The 23736-nt window shown below is 37.0% G+C and overlaps 1 protein-coding gene across 3 annotated transcripts in view; it reads right to left on the reverse strand.

Moving 5' to 3' along the window:
• The window catches only part of Atl2 (atlastin GTPase 2), a 45170-nt gene that overhangs the window by 10688 nt on the left and 10746 nt on the right, over nt 1-23736 (reverse strand). For all 3 annotated transcript variants that reach the window (XM_070025405.1, XM_070025404.1, XM_070025406.1), the window contains exons 2-7: nt 11589-11833; nt 5282-5416; nt 4911-5015; nt 2196-2246; nt 1857-1913; nt 1104-1196 (exon numbers count right to left, since the gene is read on the reverse strand). In XM_070025405.1, the coding sequence (XP_069881506.1) occupies nt 1104-1196; nt 1857-1913; nt 2196-2246; nt 4911-5015; nt 5282-5416; nt 11589-11833 (686 nt within the window). The remainder of the gene's footprint in view (nt 1-1103; nt 1197-1856; nt 1914-2195; nt 2247-4910; nt 5016-5281; nt 5417-11588; nt 11834-23736) is intronic.

A 23736-nucleotide genomic window follows, 5' to 3' on the forward strand; every position in this document is an offset into this window, starting at 1 on the left:
TTAAAGCCTTAAAATGACCTAAATATCCAGGGTAGAATGGGAGGGTAGAAAATCTCCATCACAGAATGGAAAAAGTCATCCATTCAGTGAAATACTGTATAACAGTAAGAATAAATGAACAATAAACTATGTGCAACAATGTGGTTTAATCTCAGAAAAAATACTAGACAAAAAAGACTAGGCATAAAAGAATAATTCTATAAGCAATTCTGAATATTCATATGAGTACAAAAACAAAGCCTATATGGCCATGGACAAGAAAATCACATTGTTACCCAAAGTCTTTGAATGTGACTGAAAAACCAAATGGACCACCAAAAAATCTCTGTAGCCTACTACATGAGGAAAGGGATCTCCTATCTTTTTTTGTTATGAATAATAGTCTGTAAGTATCTGAATGGCAAGTTTTCCAAGTATTCCCATTAGGGGTAAAGGATCATAATCTTGGTGAGATTATTTTCTAGGAATGTCTGAGTGGCATATTGCACAGGAGGATATTTGAGTCCTGGACTCAATTACCAAAAAGAGATCAAAGTTAGTTAAGAGATCAAAGAGAACTCAGTTTTCTGTGTCCTCTTTTCATATAAAAATAAGAAGGACAAACTAAATAATATTCAAGATCATTTTTTTAGCTCTATGTACTGTCACTGTTCCAGAAATAACTATCCTTTGACAGAGGGCCTCACTTCATATGTGTTCTATGTTTGCATATTAATCAGTCTGTCCAAAATATTCAGAAGTTCAACAGCCAGAGAACTGGAAGCAATCAAGTAGAGATGGAAAAATTTAATCTTCTTCAAGAGTATTTTTTAATACTTTAATGCTTCTTCAAAAGCATTTTTTTAAATAAAAGTATCTTTTTAATACTTATTACTGAGGGAGTTTTCTCCGGAAAAAAATACTTACTCCTAAATTTTTAGAGTGTTATCTTCTTTAGCAGTTGCATAACCAATTTCCTTTTCATCAATTACGTAGTACCTAGGCTAATCTAGAATACTTAATTGATTTGAATGATAGTAACTGGTAATATAAGCACAATCCAGGCAGCTAAGCCCTTTGCCTGGCTTGACGTGTATACTCAAATCTCTAAAAAATGGGTTTACCTGCAATCTCTTTTCAAGGAATTGTTTTCCACCTTCTAAGCCATATGAATGTTCATAAGGATAACTCCAATCTCGAATCAAAAACATTAACGTCTGCACACAGAAAAAATATAAATCATTTTAATATTAAAATCTTAAGACAAATCATGACTTTATGGAACACTATCCCCCAAAACCAAACAATCCTTATCAAAAGTTACAGAAATTGTGCTGGGTCCAGCCATAAACCCCTCACCTATTTGATAAACGTGATCATTTGGACCAGAACATCCACACAAGAGGCAGAATCAGTGGAAATCCACTAACACTAGCAACTAACAATGCTGTCATACAGAGAGAACTTTACTGATGAGCAAACATCTGTACCCACGGCAACTTGCAAATTATATACACTTCAAAACTAAACTACCTGGAACTTTCTCATCTGAAACCAAAATAAGTAACAGACTTCTTTTTGTAATAGATAGAAAAAAGAAACCTGTAACGTTCTGTAGTAACTGTCATAAATTCTTTACAATCTTACATTTTGGAATTAAATAAAATCTCAGTACCCCTAATCAATCTGGATTCATTTGTTTTAGTTCTGATTTTGCTGAACTTCTACTTGTAGTAAACTGGTGATGACAGTAACAAATGGTTAGTTTGAACTCCATGAAACTGGTGCTAAAAATGAGTTAACATTTTGCACCTCCAAACCTACAAGCTGGATAGCTTAAGAGTTCTCATAACATTTTTAAATGATAGAACACATACCTGAAAGGGTTTCTGGTAGATTTCTTCCATTGCAAGTCTTCCATACTCTGTAAATAACTATTAAATCAAGTTATTTAAAATAATGCCCTCAGAGAAACTGAAAGAAGACATCTGTATAGCTGTTCTATATTACAGCACCAGATGTCATTCTTTAATGCTACTTGAAAACCATACCATTCATTTTCTAATACTTCAATTATGTAACAAAATTTCCTCAGGTTAAGAAATTATGTATTAATTTAAAACCATATAGCATTCAATAATCTGCTGAGTATGAATTTACAATAAAACAATAATTAAATTTTAATACTTTTACATATATTTATGTGACAAACATACTTGCAAGTGTTGAAGATCATCTTCTTGAATATTCTGAGACAAATTATATACCTGTTGAAACACAATTCATTTTGTTTTCATCAGATTAGATTTTGAATACACAGCTTAAATATAATTTCCTTTGTGAAAATAAAAGATATTTTACACCTTAGCGCAAATTAGTCATCTAGCCACTATCTTAACCAGTGGTACATAGCAAGTATTTTCTCTTTTTGCTAAGTCAATGTAAAACATTAAGAATTAAGAATATATCTATATCCATGGCCTAAAAGTTGTAGCCATACACAAAAAAGTATAATAAAAGCATATTATTTAATGTTTCTTTTTCTCCTTCTAAAGTGTTTTCAATGCTATATCATAATCATTTAAGAAAAACAAAAATGAGGGTTGTTTCCACAAACATCTTCTAAATTAGTAAATAAGAACAAAATGTCTACAATAAAATTTCTCACTAATACAATTTACAGTCATTCAGAACTGTAACTATCATTTACTATAATGTATTTGTCTTTTTTTATTTTGTTGTTGCTTGAGAGACAGAGTCTCACTATTATAACCCAGACTGACCTCCTCAGTGATGGAACTACAGATGTGCCACCACATCCAACTCCTGTTACTTGTTTTGCAGTAATGGATTTTGAACTCAGGACTCACACTTTTCAATAAGCAGGCATTCTGCCACAGAACCATGCCTCTAGTCCTTTTTACGAGCATGTGAAAACTAATACCAGTAGGTGGCACTATTGTCCTCCAATTTTTTTGGAGGCTTTTCCAAAGCACACAGATAAACTGATAATGGAGGTTAAGTATAGAAAAGAGAAATTAGATTTCAGATTAAGTCCTTCTGAAATTCTTAGAAGAGAATCTAGGCTGCTTAAGAATAAAAGTGGATACATACAATAATTGCCTATATAACTTATTTCTAGGTAAATAGTGTTATTTCAAAGAGAGAGCAATTTGTTCTAAAGCAAGTAACTGATAATATATAGATGAGCCTGGAGGTTAAGAATAGTAAAATGCTCTGTTTGGTCACTGATGCCTTCCAAACAGGGTATCTATCTAAAAGGTAATTAATGAATGCTGTGGTTAATCTTAAGTTTAACCAAAAAAAAGCCTAAGCTTTCAGAAAACAGATCTAGAAGCTAGGAGCACTTGTATGTAAGTATGAAGCCTGGATTCAATTCTCAGTACTAGGGGAGGAAGAGGGGGAGGAGTCCAAATCCCCTCAAGGCTAAGAGGCAAAAATACAAACATTAGTACTCAGCAGGCTGCCTTATACTTTAATAGGTGCTAAAAAATTGTTGAAAAAAATAAGTGACACAACTTTATCAACAATCATTCATATATATCAATATAGATATATAGAGATAGGTAAGTAGGTAGGTAGAGACAGACAGAGACAGAGAGACAGACAGACAGACAGACAGACAGACAGACAAGACAGACAGACAGAAAGACAGACAGATTATAGTGACAGGGTTTGACCATAGCTCTCACAATTAAGAGTTCAGGCTGGCTCCAATCTTACAATCCTGTCTTAGCCTCCCAAGTGCTTGGATTACAAGTATGTAATATCACCAGCTGGGAAGCTCCATCTTAAATACAGAAAACTAACCTCAAAGGTTCAGAAGAAAGCAATATCTTAATCTCCTCATTTAGATCTCACCTCTAACTGCACACAACCACCACATATGAAAAAGGAAAGATAAGGAAAATCTCATTTTATAGATAAGAAAATGGCCCTAAAAGTTGCTGTCCATACAAGATATCCTACTATTCTTTAATAATTTCAGCCAGATAACCACAGATAATCGCAAAAAAATAATAAAGCAATGCAAAAGGATAGGTGTCAAATGAATACAGTCTGATTCATAAAGAAGAGTTAGCCTAACATGAAGAAAACTGGATAGAATTCAGAGTATAAGTGAAAAACAAAGTATTTTACCCCTTTTTAAACCAAAACAGGTGCTATATATCTTCAGTTTAAGTATCACTTAGGTTTCCTAAATGCTAATTAATTCTACTTCCTTTAGTTCAAATAACAAAGAACTATTATCATTGATATCCAATAGAAAAGCTAGGCTTCTTCACTTAATTACTTGTTTTTCTGGTTGGGTTTAGCCAAAAACAAAAATTATACTTTGAATTTAGTGTATCTGGCAGCCATATGTCTGATTTTAATTACAGTCATATGGGACAAATATTGTTTGTTTGTTTTTCTTTTTCCAGTCCTGGGGCTTAAACTCATCCTGGGAACTGTCTCTGAGCTTCTTGCTCAAGGTTAGTGCTCTACCACTTGAGCTACAGTGACACTTCTGTTTTTTCCTGAGTAGTTTCTTGGATATAGGAGTCTCATGGACTTTTCTGCCCAGGCTGGCTTTGAAACATAATGCACAGATCTTAACCTCCTGGGTAGCTAGGATTACAGGTGTAAGCCATGGGCACCCAGCTCAAATACTGTTTCTTTTAAGGAAAAAGAAAGTACTGGATCGACAGTGTAAAACTAAAGGGACTGACTATTGGTTTACTTCTTCCTTTGTATCTAAGATATAAATTTTCTAATTATGAACCAGAACAGAAAGCATGAAAATATAAAGAAAAAAAAACAAATAAATAGCTCTCTTTTCATGTTAATTTTTATCTTTCTTCAATCAAAAGATATTTTTAGAAAAGGTATTATGACTATGTTGAACTGATCACATGATTTAATCTCACCTGGACAGAGCTAGTCATAGTGCTCAGAGCAAACACCGTTGCACAGTCTTTAATAGTTGACTGGCTATCAAAGGCACCCTGGGTATCCATTAGCAGCACTGCCACCTAGAAATTTAGAAGTTTGAAATACTTAGTAAAATAATCATCAGAAATGACCAAGAAAGTGTACATTGAAAGCACACAGTAAGTGATAAACTTCAGAAGCAATCATTAAGTCAAGAAAAGTACTCATATCCTTTATATTTTTACACACTAATCTATGTTAAAGTTATTAGACATTAATAGTTCCATGCTGTTTTGATTTTTAATGCCAGCAGACGGCTCAAGAAAGAATACAAGATAAAAATAGAAAAGTTTAAATAGAATTTTACTTTTGTTCCATTAGGTCTGTCAATCACAAATACTTCATTCCAAACTTGTATGCCTGTTGTTTCTCTTTCACAACCACCTCTCCATGTAAAGCCAGTCAATGGTTCATTGGTTCCACCAATCCAACTTTGAGAATCCTGTTAAAATCCAGGATACACGTAAAATAAAACACACAAAAGGAACTTTAAAACAAAATCACCAAACTATGAAAAACCCACCCACGCCATAGTTTTCAGAAGAGGAAGCAAAGTCCAAAGAACATCATCCAAGTGGTTGATTAAGCACTCCAAATCCTATGTGGGATTCTACAGAGATGTGATCTCGCTCAAAACTAAAAAGCAGTTCAAACTCCCATTGACTATAGGCTTCTCTATGAGTGCAGTCACATCCACTTTCACCTTTTATAAAGGTGTTCTGTAACACATTAAAACCAATGACATTCACCTGTAATCTCAGCACTCAGGAGGGTAAAGTAGGATTATTACTGAGACCCTGTCTCAAAAAAAAAAGCCAACAGCAGTAAAAACAAAAACTGCATAAAATATAAACATCATTTTGCTTTAATATAATCTTATACAGAAAAGTAAAACTACATTACAGAGAGAATGACTGGCAAAACAGTATCACTCTCAGAATAGTTTCATCTAAAACATCTTCACATTATTTTATTATTTAGTCAGTCGTAGGGCTTGAACTCTGGGCCTGGGCACTGTCCCTCAGCAATTCAGCTCAAGGTAAGTGCTCTACCACTTGAGCCATAGCACTACTTCCAGTTTTCTGAGTGGTTTATTGGAGATGAGTCTCACGGACTTTCCTGCCCAGGCTGGCTTTGAACCGTGACCCTCAGATCTCAGCCTCCTGAGTAGCTAGGATTACAGGCACAAGCCACCAGTGCCTGGCTGCTTTTTTATTTTATTTTTATTTTTTTTTATTTTTTGGTCCAGTCGTGGGGCCTGAACTCTGGGCTTGGACATGTCCCTCAGCTCTTCAGCTCAAGGCTAGCGCTCTACCACTTGAGCCACAGCACCACTTTCGGCTTTTTTCTTTTTGATTATGTGGTGCTAAGGAATTGAACCCAGGGCTCATGAATGCAAGGCAAGCGCTCTACCACTGAGCCACCTTCCCAGCCCCTGCTTTGTTATTTTAAAAATTACTCAACCTTGGGCTGGGAAGGTGGCTCAGTGGTAGAGCGCTTGCCTTGCATGCATGAGGCCCTAGGTTCGATTCCTCAGCACCATATAAGCAAAAAGGAAAAAAAATACCGAAGTGGCGCTGTGGCTCAAGTGGTAGAGCACTAGCCTTGAGCTGAATTGCCCAGAGTTCAGGCCCCACGACCGGACCCCCCCCCCAAAAAAAAAAAAAACTCAACCTTAAAGAGAACTAAGACTGCCGGGTGCTCACACCTGTAATCTTAGCTACTCAGAAGGCTGAGATCTGAGGATCATGGTTCAAAGCCAGACCAGGCAGAAAAGTCCATGACTCTGATCTCTAATAAAAACCACTAGAAAACCGGAAGTGGCACGTGGCTCAAGAGGTAGAGCACTGGCCTTGAGCTGAGGAGTACAGGGACAGTGCACAGGCCCAGAGTTCAAGTCCCACGACTGACTGACTAAATAAATAAATAAATAAATAAATAAATAAATAAATAAATAAATAAGAACCTGATTCAAATAATCACACTATTAAAAGGCCTCAAAAAAAGCCAAGGAATCTGAACCTAGACTGCATACTGTTAAATTTGTATATATGATTGTTCGATATGATAGTGCAGTTGTGTTAAAAAAATATTAAGTCTTATCTAAATATGTCAAGTATCTGATGAAAGAATATGCCCAGAAAAAAAACAAATAAAACAAGATGCTGATAACAGAGATATACTGGGGTTATTAATACTAATTTTTATTTGGAGATACGTTTAAATTTTCCAAAATAAAGTTTAACTAGCACTCTGTATAATCCATGACTACAGAAACATTTTATAAGGGTAGGGCCCTGGCCTGGGTTTGATCCCCAGCACCTCAAATCAGCAAATACTATATCATAAGGTAATTTATTTACAAAATTAAATTAATAAGTGTTTCTGATAGATATAAAAATGCTTATACTTCAGTATAAAGTCCACATACTCTTTGTCCAATGTATCCCAAAGGAAAAATTACTTCGTTTCCGAAATACTTCTAAAAAGTTTGAATGGCTAATCTAAAACATACTACAAAGTCCAAATTAGAGAGATGATTAATACAGAATCAAAGAAGGATGAAGCAATATATGAAAAACAGACATAAGATGGCAAAAAACAAAAAATCCCATCACTCAATCACTCATATCAGATCATCTAATTGGAGGCCTAGAAGAATCTATAATCATTATTTTATAGAACTTCCATCTCCAGGAGGCTATAATCCTGTAAATTACACAATTCTGTTGTACCAATGTCTTTCTTTTTCCCAAGTTTTCAGTACCTTCAAAGTCAGGACCCTCATCTTCGTTGGTTACAAGGCTGACGGGTGGCATAACCCCATTCACAGTATGTACAATGGACTTCTGTTGCACAAACCATAGAATTCAGACAACTTACTGATACCCTGAGACAAGTATAACTGGTGGTCCTACTTCTGGTCTACATTTTATGTCCCAAATTGGTCTCCTTGTGCCTCCTTGCTCTAACCTCTAACACACCCAGATAGTTAATTTTTACAAGAAACAGTCATTCCACTATTCTTTTAAAAATCCAATCTGTGGCTTCCTCACTACCTGTAAAACCATCTGGAGGTCTGTTGTCTAACCATATTTATTTGGTTTTTTTTCTAGTTTTGTTCTTAATATTCTACATATACACCAACATACACATGCACACTTTCTACCACATAAAACAAAAACACTATTTCCCACATACATATTATTTTGCTAACCTATACCCTCTCAGTTTGTCTCTTGTTTGATATTGAGATGCTATACCTACTCATTACTCTGTAATGTCAAAGAAATATGGAATTAAATGAATTAATGAAGCTTAAAAGAGCCAAGTTCAGGAGAGTGGTATGGGCTCCACTAAAGGTGGAGAGAGGAAAATTAAAGAAGCTGGACATGATGGAAGCAATTAGTCTGCAGATATGAAAATACAACAATGAAACTTGTTGAAAATGTTTTGAGGGCAGTGGGCCTGTGGTTCAAGTGGTAGAGTGCTAGACTTGAGCTGAAGAGCTGAGGAATAGGACACAGGCCCAGAGTTCAGGCCCCATGACTGACCCCCTCCCCCAAAAGAAATAAGGAACGAAGGAAGGAAGGAAGGAAGGAAGGAAGGAAGGAAGGCAGGCAGGCAGGCACAAAAGAGAAAGAAAGAAAAAGAAAAGAAAAGAAAGAGAGAGAAAAAAAATGTTTTGAGAAGAAGGAAGGCTAGGGACAGGATAGAGGGAGTATAGTTGGCACATTGTAAGTGTAGAAAAGTTACTATGCCTCACACTACTAGTGTAAATTAGTAAAAACCCCCTTCGGGGGAAAAAATTGGCAGTCCAAGTATAACTAAAAAAGCATTTCACCCTATGACCCAACATTCTTACTACTGCAACAGAACTAAATGTTTATATCAAGAATGTTCACAGAAATTTTACTCACTAAAGACAAAAACTGGAAACAATCCATGTCTAGGACAGAGGGATGGGTAAACTGTGATATATTCATTTAACAAAACACTATATAGTAATAAAAAAAACAACCAATTTTTCATACAGGTAACAATAAGCCTCTTACATCTCAGGTTGAGTGAATGAAACCAGACACAAAATATACATACCTTATGATTAAATTTAGGTGAAGTTCCAAACTAGGCAAAACTAATCTATAATAATAGAAGTCAGACCAGCAGTCCTTGAGAACTGGAGATACTAATGACTTAGAAAGGAAATGAGTGAGTCTTCTCTAATGTAGGAAGTGTTGTCTTGATCTAAGAGGTAATGATTACAAAAGTATACTTATGTAAAAATTATTACTGCAGGTGCTCAGGTGTGATGTAAGGTTGAACACCTGTAAATCCTACCACTCTGGAACTGAGTCAGGAAGATCAATTTCAAGGCAAGCTTAGACTACTTAACAAGACTGTCTCTAAAAACTTCACTTGACTATAGTAAAGTTTATGCATTTCTTGTAAATTATACCACAATAGAAATAATCTTAGGAAGAAACATTTACAATATCATTTTTACTCCAAACATTTTTTTTCTTGAAAAAGACCATATCAGAAACCAATAACTATTCCACTGTTATTTCTTCTTATTTCATGGGAAAAGTATGTCCTACCATTAAACCAGTAATGTTATTCCCCAAATTTAACTATTTAATGCAAGCTTTGCTTGATAGAATAAGGTGAGTTTTAATAGGAATTCTTGAGAAAAACCTACAAATTAAAGTTAATAATGGTATTTTATCTCTGCTATCACTCCAGCTAATCACTCAAGTCCTTAAAATCACTTCTCAAATGTTTTCTTCTTTAGAGCTATACTGGTAACATTGTTTAATTTTGTTAACGAGCCCATTCTACCCTTTTTCTAACTTGCATACATGTAATAGCAGTGTACAAATATTGTCACAATATAATGCAAGAAATTTTAACTTATAAGTCACTAAGTAGTATTAACCTTACTCAGGCTATCATAACTTCTTTGTGGAATCAGTACCTTCTCCAGCAAAGAGGGAGTTCATTAGTTCATTAGTTCTGGGACTGTGAAATATATAACAAATGTGGGTTGCTACTCCCTCTTTGAACAGTAAAAATGATTAACCAAAGATAGAATCAGAAAAGGCACTTGAGGTGAAACTTACTGTAATCCCTTGACAAGTCATCTAAGCTTCTACCATTCTTACTATCTGTGGCCTACTTGTAATTAAATATATTTGCAGTGAACTGCTCAGAACTAGAAAGATAAAACACTCAAGTTAAGGAGTTGGATGGCCTCAAAATGAAGAAAACCGTTATCATCTTTAAAGATTCAGGTTAAGAAAAAAAAGAGTATGTCATTCTATTTTTTCTATTTGATATAAAACTGAAAAAGATCAAATCTAAATGGAAAAACTTCAAAATAATGTTTCTTAATTTCCTAAATCAGCAAAATATTATATTCACTAATATGAACTACATTCTTGATATCCGGTCATTCTTGAGAATTCCTATGACAAGAATTCCCCGAAAAGCTTCCTGGAAAACCAACTAAAACCTTATCTCAAGATTAATACAGACCCACATTTATACATAACTTATAAAGGAGAGTACTCAAGATAACTTTTTAGGTAATTACATCATTCTATTTAATTTTTATTTCTAATGTTCTTAGATGGCTTCTGAATGTCAACTATCCCTTAAAAAAAAAAATCCCTCAAAGTGCTACAAATTTTCCAATTTCTTCTGCTTGGTCCCTGTCAAATCCCCATTCCCTCAGTCCAACTTTGAACTGTTCTGGCACTCTAATTCAAGTAGAGTTTTTTCTCCCCCTTCAGAAAAGACAGTCAATGTCAAGAAGAAGACAGAAAACAATTGTCTGTACCTTGTAAAAGTGACAAATACCTCCAGCAAAACAGACAATACATGCCTACTAAGGAGGCCCTGGAGATGTAATGATCAAGCTGAAGCCCAGTCCTAAGAGAAAATAAACTAGCCAGAAAATAATAACTTTATTATCAATAAAATATATGACCTGTGCCATGAGACTTGGGAAGAGAATAAGAACTTTACAAGTTGGAAAGGTCTTCTAGTCAATACAGCAAGGTTTGAGTTATAACATGACAGACTCTACAAACAACAAAATCTATATAGCATACTTGATATACAAAGAGCAAGCATTAGGCACATTAGATATCAGGAAGGCCTTGGAAGTCACTCTAAGGATCTGGACTTTTATCTCACAACTAATATTATAAGCGCCTTGAGGAACAGAAGCCTATTTCCACTAAGGTCTCCATCAGCCTACTTCACTCATTCTAAAGGTAACCAAGAAAGGGGAAATGTGGAAGAAAAAATAAAACCAGAGAGAAGATAAATAATAATGAGAGACTTTCAAGGTATACTCAGATGTTTGGGTTAAGGCATAAGGCGAGAAACATACAGGCTCAGGTCATACTCATCAATATGTATTTCCAAAAGCAATTATAGAAATACAGAGGAATCGAGAGCTCAAAATTAATGTCTTAATTGACAAGTTCTATTTTTTAAACTATATTTCTGTAAAATTAAATATACAAATTTGGCTTTTGTCTATTTTTTGAAGAGCTAGTATGTTTTGTTTTGTTTTACCAGGTTCAATTTAAAACACTATTCACCTTGTTATACATATATCTAAGCATGAAGTCCAGTAGAAATGATTTCCCTTTACGAAAAGCTCCTGCCACGGACACCACAACTATGTTAAGATCTCGTATGTGCTCCTGTAGCAATATCTGCTCCAAAGCCTCTTCATCAAGCTCAAAATTATGGTCATCTTCATGGGCAAGAACAATCTGTACTGGACATGGTTTCTTCATAACCTCATCAGAGTTTACTAGATCATCATCTTCATAATCCTCACCTAGAATTTAAAAAGGGAAAAACAGATTAATCATTGCATTACATTTTCTTTAAAATTACATCTAAAATGCAAATTAACCTCCATATATTACTTGAAAATAATTATAAAAAGATTTCTAATTTTATAGTATTTAGTATTGTTGAATACTAATGGCCTCTATCTCAAGTCCTAAGAGCAAAATATGTGAGCAGCTTCATCATTCTATAAATAGCTTTTGCTACTGTATGTAAATTCTAAATATTGTTTTTAAATCTGAATTTTAAAGGTAAAGTTTTAAAAAGAGATATAGCCAGGAACAAAACAAGTAAAATTTTTAGAAGTTTCCAAAAATAACATACTAAAAATAACAAGCCCCTAATTTTATAAGGGTAACAAAGTAGTACAGCATCCTTTTATCAAAGCAAGGCACAGATTAATGTTTTAGTGGAGAATAGTCTATGAGATGCTAACAACACCTTTCACCAAACGACAACTTCCACATCAAAATTATGGAAATCACAAAAAAAACCATATAAACTCATCCTTTGTTTCCTATCAACACACCAAAAGAAAGTAACCTTTATCGAAGAACTTCACTGAAAAACACTGAATAAATAAATAAACATAAGCAGCAAAGAAAAATGGCCAAAGTTTACATTTCTGTTCTAAAAAATAATAATAAAATACCTAATAGCTTCAGAAAACATATACTTTGGGCTTCTTGATCCTACATAATAATGAGTTACTCCTGGGGCTCTTTTCTCCCACATCAAAATTTGTTAAGAGAGGGGCTGGGAAGGTGGCTCAGTGGTAGAGCACTTGCCTTGCATGCTCAAGGCCCTGGGTTCGATTCCTCAGCACCACATAAGAAAAAAGCCGGAAGGGGCGCTGTGGCTCAAGTGGTAGAGTGCTAGCCTTGAGCTGAAGAGCTGAGGGACAGCGCGCAGGCCCAGAGTTCAGGCCCCACGACCGGACCCCCCCCAAAAAAAAAAAAAATTTGTAAGAGACCTTCCCCTTGAATCTGCTAAATGTCAATTTCCATTATAAGAAGACCTATGATATCCACTATATTTAATGTAATGGCCATCTCTGTTAAGAAGAGACAATCAGGGGCTGGGAAGGTGGATCAGTGGTAGAGTGCTTGCCTTGCATGCATGAGGCCCTGGGTTTGATTCCTCAGCACCACATAAGAAAAAAGAAAAAAGCCGGAAGTGGCGCTGTGGCTCCAGTGGCAGAGCTCTAGCCTTGAGCTGAAGAGCTGAGGACAGCGCCCAGGCCCAGAGTTCAGGCCCAACGACCAGACACCCCCATCCCAAAAAAAAAAGAAGAGCCAATCAACTAAAGAATGATACATCATTCCCCAAGAGTGCAACAATACATTATCCACATGACCATGATGCAAAATGTATATGAGAGAGAGAGCAAAATGTATAAGCCTACATTACTAGGTTTTTAAGAATTTTTACAGAAACATCTAGCCTATCTGATTTGCAAAGACTTGTTAAAGGCTTTTCCTCCACATCATAAGACATCTTTAACTGTATAGAGCAAAATCAAAAACGTTATTTCAAAATGTGCTACAGACACTGACAATAGAGAGCCAGCAGTTTCAAAAGAGAATTTCTAGAAGTAAAAGCAATCTGTATTTTGTTTTTTTGCTTGTCATGGGACCTGAACTCTGGGCCTGGGCACTGTCCCTCAGCTCTTCAGCTCAAAGCTAGCACTCTACCAGTTGAGCCATAATAGTGCCACTTCTGGCTTTTTCTGCTTATGTGGTGCTGAGGAATCAAACCTAGGGCCTCATGCATGCAAGGCAAGCACTCTACCACTGAGCTACCTTCCCAGCCCCTAGCAATCTGTATTTAAAGAGGATACTATCACTTCCTGTTTCAATGGCATACAGGTGTAGCCAGATAGGTTATTTGAATACACAAAAAATAAAACTTTCCAAAAAGGGTACAGCACAGTTAAATTCCAAGGTGACATATCACTAGGAAAAGCCACATTAAAAAAAAAAAAAAAACAGTGAGCAAACTGTATAAAAGCTTCCAAGCTTAGGAAATGGTTAAGGCCATAAGGCAGAAGGTAAAATTGTCCATGCATAGGTAAGGAGTTGTCTGTGCCTGTTTTCTCATCTGCACAATGAAGATCATAGTACATAAGTGCATAAAACTGAAGTATGTATTGGTACATATCAAGCACTATGGATGTACGTTATTAAGGTAACAGTTGTTTTAAAATGATCTAACAGGGGCTGGGAAGGTGGCTCAGTGGTAGAGCGCTTGCCTTGCATGCTTGAGGCCCTGGGTTAGATTCCTCAGCACCACATAAGCAAAAAGAAAAAAGCCAGAAGTGGCGCTGTGGCTCAAGTGGTAGAGTGTTAGCCTTGAGCTGAAGAACTGAGGGACAGCGCCCAGGCCCAGAGTTCAGGCCCACGACTTGACCAAAAATAAATAAATAAATAAAATAAAATAATCTAACAGGAGCTTTATTTACACCTTAAAATGCCAAAATACTAAAGGAAGGAGGTCAGGTCTGGCAGGCGCCATATTGGCCACATGGTGAGTGGTAAGGTCTGGCATCTTGTTTTCATGCTGGGGGAAGGAAAAGCCCCTGCCCATGATAGGCATGCCCAGATCCCTGGGGACAGGAGTAGCACTTGGCTAATAGGTTATTGAGTCTATCAGTCCAGTGCCTGGAACTGGGAATTTCTTATAGACCTGCCCCCTTACTCATACTCTAAGCACAGGCCAGCCCAACCACAATTATGCCTTGCCATTCAGCTCTCCATGGGAGCTGAATTGGCTTGTTCGTAGTGTTTTTGTTCTTTCTTTCTCTCTAGCCTGTTTCCTAACTCTTAATTGTATTTGGGGCTGCAGGCCTTCATAACAACTGAATGCCTGCAGCCTGCTAACTGTTTAATGAAGACTACAATATTCCATCTTTCAAAATGTGGCTTCTGGGATAATTCACCTTACAACAACACTATAGTGGTTTTCAGTTATCCTTATCAAATTTTTACTTTTCTTACCCCTGTATCAAATAATAAAAATCTTAAATCTGTCTTCATCTCAGAATTTCTGCTGTTATCACCCCTATTCTTTTTACCACCATTTTTTTCTATCAACAGATAGGAATTATCAGCTCAGATGTTAGTATCGCGATGGTTTTCCCTGACCACTCAATTCATTCTAAATCACAGACCCCACTCATATCACTTTTAAACTTTTTTTTCTTTTTCTTTCTTTCTTCTTTTTTTGTCCATCATGGGCCTGGGTGATATCCTGAGCTCTTCAGCTGAAGGCTGGTGCTCTACCAGTTGAGCCACAGTGCCACTTCTGGTTTTTTGGTGGATCCAGATAAGAGCCTCACCAACATTCTTGCCAGGGCTGGCTTTAAAACTTTTAAATATTTTTACAATCATTTTCAGTGTTTAAAATAATCCTTTTTCATTTATTTAAGTGTGTACTTCCAAGCTTCTCCCTCTAAAGAATGTGTGTGTGTCACTAGTCATCCTTCAGTTCTATCTCCCAGCACCTAGAACAGTGTTTAGCACCTAGACTAGTAGGTGCTATTATTATTAATATATGTTATTATTTATATATTAATATATTATTAATATATTCTTGAATGAATAATAGTTAACCATTCTACTTAGAACTGTTATACCTAACTTTACTTATAAGCAAATCTGATCACTGATTAGCCTGGAAAAAAATACCTCTACTAAATCAAGACAAGTAAGTATATTTACCACTAAATTACAATAAAAAATTGTCATTCCTCCAAGGACAATAGTCTAACTTTTTTTTAAAAAGCTTCAAAATTAAGACAGGCACTGGTGGCTCACATCTGTAATCCTAGCCATTTAAAAGGCTGAGATGTGATGATTGTGATTCAGTCAGCCCAGGCAGGAAAGTCCATGAGACTCTTATCTCCAATAAACTAGTCAGAACAGCCAGAAGTAGTATCGTGGTTCAAGTGGTAGAGCACTTCTCTGCTGGGCAAGATTTCAGCCATCCAGTATTATCTTGATTTCATACTTCGAAGTCAGTTCTCCCTACTGCAGCCCTCAAGTGGGTCTTTCAAGATCAAAGCTGAAAAATAGATCACAGATATCACCTATTTCTCAAACATCTTTTCCATACTTAACACTGATTATATCTAATGATCAGCACACCTACCAAAAAAAAAGGCCCATGATGCCAAGAATCAGGGCAAGAGAAGGAGACACAGCAGAATGAGGTAGAATAGAGGAAGTTTTTAGAGCAATGAAACTATTCTCTGGGGCTGGGAAGGTGGCTCAGTGGTAGAGCGCTTGCCTTGCATGCATGAGGCCCTGGGTTCGATTCTTCAGCACCACATAAGCAAAAAAGAAAAAAAGCCGGAAGTAGCACTGTGGCTCAAGTGGTAGGGCTTGAGCTAAAGAGCTGAGGGACAGCGCCCAGGCCCAGAGTTCAGGCCCCACAACCGGACCCAAAAAAAAAAAAAAAAACTATTCTCTGATACTACAAAGGAGAATAGTGTTATTACACATTTGCCATGAACTCTATGATCATAATGTATCAGGAAAGGTTAATCAGTTTAAAAAAAAATGAGCTACTATGATGGAGGATGTGGAGGAAGGGGAAGGCATATGAAAATGGTACTTTCTATTCAACTTTACTATGAACTTATTTAAAATTTGTCTAAAAAACCAAATCCTTTCAAAAATAATTTGTCTTTTTGCTGCTTAATCATAGTTTATTTTAAATCTGCTAAATTCATATATTCAGCACGAATACCAACAGAAAAATTTACACTTCAGTGCTAGATCTGTCTAAAGTTCAAGCTTAATTGTAAGTTAAAAGAAAGGTGCTACAAATCTGCACTATAATGTTACCAATGTTGGGTAGATTACATCAACCCAAAACTAAATGTTCAGAAAGGGAATAAAGAGTGGCTCACTTTTCAGAAGCAAGAGAAACTCAGGTTATTATTCCCATTTCAGATCCAAATTAAAAACAAACGTGTATGGAGAATAACTTTGATTCGATCTCCTCAGTCCATTTATAAAAAAAATTAGTTATCAGTTCAAAGCAAATGTTTTATAGTCTGAAACTGAATTCTGATCTCAGAACTGAACCTCGACATTTTTTCTATATTCAGAAGATATTACCTAAGTATTCAAAAATATTTTCTAGCATCTGTTTTTAGAAGCTTTAAGAGTTACACCATGGCACACCAATTTCTAGGAACTTCCTATACATAAGGGACTAAGCAAAGATGCTAACAAAGATGTACATGTTTGTTTACCAGTTATTTCTGGTGGTAAGAATTAAAATTAAGTGTCTCAAAACTGGGAAGCTACCCAACTTTCAACCATATACTGACATTACACAGTTTAAAAATGCATACACATCTTTAAGAAGAATAGTTTTTAAATAAGTATAAAATTAAGGGGGGGAAAAGCAGATTTCAAAGTACTAAAAACCATTCTTAATTCTGTTTTGCTTTGTTTTTTTTTTAAGAAAACAAAGGTAAATTCTGGCATCAGTAGCTGATACCTATAATCCTACTCAGGAGGCTCAGATCCAGAGGTGAGGCTCCATCTCTAAAATAACAAGCAAAAATCAAGGCTGAAGGCATGGCTTAAGGGTATACCACCAGCCAAGCAAGCAAGCTCAGCAAATAAGTGGGAGGCTCTTGCATTCAAATCCCAAACTGGAGGGGGAAAAAATGTGTGTGTGTGCTTGCATGCAGTGCTGTTTATATTGTTTTAAGGAGTGGAATGAAGTTGGTAGGGATACACTGTAGGGACAGATATGTGAAAATGTCAAAATGAAACATGCTCCAAATGAAACATACAACAAATACATACTAATACTTTTTTTTAAAAAAACTACACACAAACACACACATATTGGGGGGAGATTGGAGCCCTCTAGTTACTAAGAATAACTGATATCAGAATCATACTCTACCATAAACAGTGATAAAATTAGGTAAAACATATGAGACATATGCTTTTTCAAACCACTAAACAGGCATCACAAGCTAGTGATCTCCAAAACAAAAACTCACAAGATAAGCAACATCATCACCCCCAGTTCTCTGGATAGGAACAATTGCCTAACTACAGCACAAAGAACTAAAGCAAAACCAAATCAAGATCTGAGTTAATACTAAAGCAATTGCAATTATGAGGCAGGACATCAGAGAAAAAGGAGCTGTACAGAGATGGTAACCAAAGTCCTTGAGCAAGGGCAACAAATGTCACAGGTGCATGGGAACCTAACACTATGCAAAGGCTTTCACCGGGGGTCACTGATTACAGGGTTGGAAGACAAGTAGTTCTGAGAGACTCTGAAGTTGCCCAGCCAGCCAGAGCAGAGAGATCTTCCACATCATGCATCAAGATGAGATACTATATAAGCCACATCTCAGAATTAAACATGTCCCAGAATAAGGTTTGTTTTAGGACTATCCAAACAAACCCTAAGCTCAAGACTAGAAAAAAATGATCTGTAGAGTACACACTTTAGAAAATCAGAACATTTTGAGGAAGGAGAGTTCTAAGTGGTGCTGCGGCTCAAAGTGGTAGGCACTAGCCTTAAGAAGCTCAGGGACAGTGCCCAGGCCCTGGGTTCAATCCCCAAACCAACAACAACAAAAACAAAAAGTCTTTGCTCCAAGTAAATTTCCTTAAGCGATAAGTAACCATTGAGAGTAAAAATAACAGGAATGTAACTCAGTGGGAGAACACTTGTCTAACATTCACAGGTGCTGAGTTGGATCCCTAGCACCATACACACAAGTAAGCCAGAACCTGAGTATAAATTTTTAAAAATATTATATAGGGTTTATAATAGATGTAGAAGTGAAAAATAAAAAGCAATTAAGAGCTAGGAATGTGGCTTAATGGTAGAGTGCTTGCCTCGCATGCATGAAGCCCTCAGTTTGATTCCTCGGTACCACATAAACAGAAAAAGCTGGAAGTGGTGCTGTGGTTCAAGTGGTAGAGTGCTAGCCATGGGCAAAAGAAGTTCAGGGACTGTACCCAGGCCCTGAGTTCAAGCCCCAAGACTAGCAAAAAAAAAATTTTTTTAAAGCAATTAAGACAGCCACACACTAGTGGTTCATACCTACAACACTAGCAACTCAAGAGACTGAGATATGAGGATCACAGTTCAAAGCCAGCCCCAGCAGGAAAGTCTGTGAGACTCTTATCTCCAATTAACTACCCAAAAGCCAGAAAAGCAGCTGTGGTTCAAGTGGTAGAGCATCATCCTTGAGCTAAAAAATTTAAGCTCTGAGCATACAAAATAATACCTATCAATGTGAATTCCAGGAAATGGAGATGAGGGTTTTGTCTTTTTTCTTTTTCATTGTCTGTTTTCTTTCTTTTCATCCTGTTTGTTTATATGTCGTTGGGAGTTTACGGGAAGGCACAGAAATGGAGGAACAAAGGGTAAATAAATGCAGCAAGGGTAACTCAATGAACACTATGTTGAACTTTGGGCAAGGATAGGAGGATAAAACTGGGAGAGTGAGGGAAGGGGTGACATTATCTAAAAAGAAATATATTTTTTACCTAACTTACGTAACCATAATCCCTCTGTATATCACCTTCATAATTTTTTTTTAAAACTGTTTTAAGTTCAAAAAAAAAAAAAAAAGCTCAGCAACAAACAGTGCCCAGGGCCCTGAGTTCAAGATCCAGGACTGACAGGGAAGAAAGGAAGGGGGGTGGGGAAGAAGGGGAGAAAGAAAGGAAGGAAAGAACAAGAGTTGATAGGGAGTAATTGGCCCTGACATGTATTTCTCTTTAAAAGTATGAAATGATACAGTCAACTTTAAAACCCTTTTTAGCAATTCTTTAAAGTTAAAACATTTGCCATACAAACAACAATTATATCCCTAGGCACTTAGATATATTAGAACACCAAATGATCCGAACACAAATGTTCATAGCAGATTTAGTCATAAAAGCCAAAAGAGTGCAAATCACTCAAAATACTTTGTTCGTTTACTAGAAAACAAATTATATTCAACCCATTTTTAAAAAAAAAGACAGGGGCTGGGAAGGTAGTTCAGTGGTAGAGTGCTTGCCTTGCATGCATGAGGCCCTGGGTTCGATTCCTCAGCACCACATAAGCAAACAGAAAAAAACCGGAAGTGGCACTGTGGCTCAAGTGGTAGAGTGCTAGCCTGGAGCTGAAGAGCTGAGGAACAGCGCCTAGGCCCAGAGTTCAGGCACCATGACCGGACCCCCCCCCCCAAAAAAAAAAAGACAACTGCTTGGTAATGTAAAGAAATGAAATACAGATATTTATGTAAACCTAAGCAGCACTCTGTTAAGTGAAAGAACACAGGAAGGGAAAGAATACTACACTATATGATTCTGTGTATATGAAATTCTGTTTTTGCCTGGAGCAGAGAGTAAAGGAAGAGAACTAACTACAAAAAGTCATCGGAAACTGTTTGAGGTCCTGAAAATATTTTGTATCATGATTGCGAGGGTTCATATCCCCCAATACTTGTCAAATGTCATCAATCAATCCCCAAGTTCATCAAACTACAATCCCCAATCAGTGAATTTTATGTAATTTTACATTCTCATAGCACATTTTTAAGTAATCAGGCCCAGTATATTCCTCTCAGAATACTCACTTCTTAAACAAAAGATTCAGTATAACCAATCTGTTATTCACGCCCCCAAACAAAAACTTTGAAATTTTCTACTTGTAAGATAAGCCCATGACTCCTTAAAGCTGAGGTAAATGTGAAACCAACATCAGTGTTTCTCAAAGCATATGCAGGAACAAGGGTCATGATATTTTAATTCTGTTAGTATATAAATATCGTTCATTTAATTCTTTTTCATATAGACTTGAATAATATTAAGGCCAAGTTATCTAGAAAGGGAAGAAAAGTTTTGCACTCAGGGCATAAACACTCTTGTCATGGCTCAGGGCTCATAGCTGGTTATCTACCCCTTCAGCCACACCTCCAGTCCAGCATTTACTTTTTAATTGAAGAGTCTCATAGACTCCTTTGTCCAGGCTGGATTCAAACTGAGTTCTTCAGATCTCAGCCTCCTGAGTAACTAGGAGTCTAGGCATGAGCCACCAGGGCTTGGCTGAAAAAAAATTTTTTCAGGCTAAACTGTAATGCTCCATCCTTCCTGGAGACTTATACTCTAATAAAATTTACACTTCGGCGTAGTAATTAAAGATTCTATAAAAGGCACAAAAGAGAGAGGGTACATAAAATAATCACTACTTTTAGCAGTGGCACATCAGGCCTGTAATCCTAGCTACTTAGGAGGCTTAGAACTGAGGACTGAAGCCAGACTAGGCAAAAAAGTCTGCAAGACTTTGTGTCCAATAAGCCAGCAAAACGCCAGGCTGTAGGTGTGGCTCACGAGCACCAGCGATGAGCAAGGAAGCTAGAGAATGCAAGGTCCTGAGTTCATGGTGTACACTAACACACACACAACTCTCACAGGATTTTTTTTTTTTGGCAGGGGGTCCAGTTATGGGGCCTGAACTCTGGGCCTGAGCGCTGTCCCTCAGCTCTTTAGCTCAAGGCTAACACTCTACCACTTGAGCCACAGCACCACTTCCGGCTTTTTTTTCCTGCTTATGTGGTGCTGAGGAATCAAACCCAGGGTCTCATGCATGCAGGGCAAGTGCTCTACCACTTAGCCACCTTCCCAGCCCCTCTCACAGGATTTTAAAAAGTAAATATTAACATGATAGTTAACTAAGGCTGAAAACTATTGAGTCTGGAGTAAGCTGCAGACTGGGATAGGGACACTGACAAAGACAAAAAAAACTTGGACTTCAATAAAATGTTTATTTAAAGGAAAGACGCAGCTAGCTATTGGCCAATTAAGACACTAAAAATTATTTTAACTCATGATTTGTTCCAATAAAATAAGTTAGTGCCAGGCATCAGTGGCTCATACTTATAATCCTAGCTATTCAGGAGGGCTGAGATCTGAGGATTGGCAGTTTGAAGCTAGCCCAGGGCAGGAAAGTCAGTGAGACTCTTATCTCAATTAACCCGCAAAAGCTGAGACTAGAGTGGTAGCTCAAGTGTTAAGAACACTAACCTTGAGCAAAAGAGCTCAAGGACATCACCCAGGCCCTGAGTTCAAAGTGTGTAAGCTCAAATTTCTCTTAGGAACTATAATTAATATAAATTACAAAACAAACAAACAAACAAAAAACCTCTAAAGACTCCTCCATAGAAGGGCAACGTTAGTTATCAAATAGTTCCCCTTACAGCTCTGCCCCTTTGGCCAACAACAGAGCACTCTACAATAAATATTCATGCTTTAAGAAGAAAAACCAGGTCTGGGAAGGTGGCTCAGTGGTAGAGTACTTGCCTTGCATTCCTGAGGCCCTGGGTTCAATTCCTCAGCACCACATAAGCAAAAAGAAAAAAGCCGGAAGTGACGCTGTGACTCAAGTGGTAGAGTGCTAGCCTTGAGCTGAAGAGCTGAGGGACAGCGCCCAGGCCCAAAGTTCAAGCCCCACGACCAGACCCCAAAAAAAAAAAAAGAAAAACCAAGTCCTTCCATTTCCTTACAAATGGGGCATGTCATTCTTTCTAATGGAAGCATAGAATTCCATGTATACACACATATATGTATATATAGATGAAGAAAATGTGGTATATATGTGTATACAGATATATATACATACACACATACATATTTACATATACATTTTCTTCATCGAAGAATATACACACATATATATGTGTGTGTATGTATATATATATATATGTATGTATGTATGTATGTATGTATACATACATACATACATATACACCACATTTTCTTCATCCATTCATCTACTGAGGGGCATCTGGGTTGGTTCCGTATCTTAGCTATGGTAAATAATGCTGCAAAAAATACAGTTATGCTGGTAGCTTTAGTGTGGCCTTGTTTGTGGTCATTTGGGTAAATGCCCAAAAGTGGGATTGCTGGGTCATAGGGGAGGTTCTATGTGTACTCTTTTGAGGAACCTCCATACTGTTTTCCAGAGTGGTTGAACAAGTATACAACTCCCACCAACAGTGTATTAGGGTTCCCTTTTGGCCACATCCCCTCCAGCATCTGTTATTAGATTTCTTGATTATAGCCATTCTAACTGGGATGAGGTAAAATCTCATATTAAGTAAGCCAGACCCAAAGAAACATAGGTCCCATCATTTCCCTTATTTGTAATAATTACTATACATCTAGGATAATCTTAGCAGATAAGCAGAGTAACTCAATGGCTATCTATGTACATATGGCTATATAATATGATGCTAAGTGGAATGAATTCCAAGACATGGACACAAGAGGTTTTTCTTTGTTGTTGTTCTCAATATACAACATGGTTTTCTTTTTCCCCCTATAGTATATATCCTGTTGTCACTTTATTGGATTTTGATAGCTTGGGTATTGTATATACATTTATACGAACTAGGGAAGGAAAGGGGAACAACAAAACGGTGAGACAAAGGACAAAGGGGAACCTATGCAACAGCATAATCACAAGACAGTATGTTGGAAATTATCTGTACAACTTGGGGGACATGGGTGGGAAGAAGAAAAATGAAGGAGGAAGTAACAAGTTAGACAAGAAATGTAATCCCTACCTTACTTATGTAATTGTAACCCCTCTGTATATCATCATGACAGAAGCAGCAGCAGCAGCAGCAGCAGCAGCAGCAGCAGCAGCAGCAGCAGCAGCAGCACTACCACCACCACCACCACCACGCTTTAGCTGGTCACCAGTGTCTTACATCTGTAATCTTAGGAAACTGAGCTCTGAGGATTGAGGTTTAAAGCCAGCCAGGGCAGACAAATCTGAGAGTCTCATCTCCAATAACTATCAAAAAGCCAAAAGCGGAGCTGTGGCTCAAGTGGTAGAACACTAGCC

The sequence above is a fragment of the Dipodomys merriami genome, unplaced genomic scaffold, assembly GCF_024711535.1.
Source record: "Dipodomys merriami isolate MVZ:Mamm:240054 unplaced genomic scaffold, mDipMer1.0.p SCAF_17, whole genome shotgun sequence".
In the NCBI taxonomy this organism is placed as follows: domain Eukaryota; kingdom Metazoa; phylum Chordata; class Mammalia; order Rodentia; family Heteromyidae; genus Dipodomys; species Dipodomys merriami.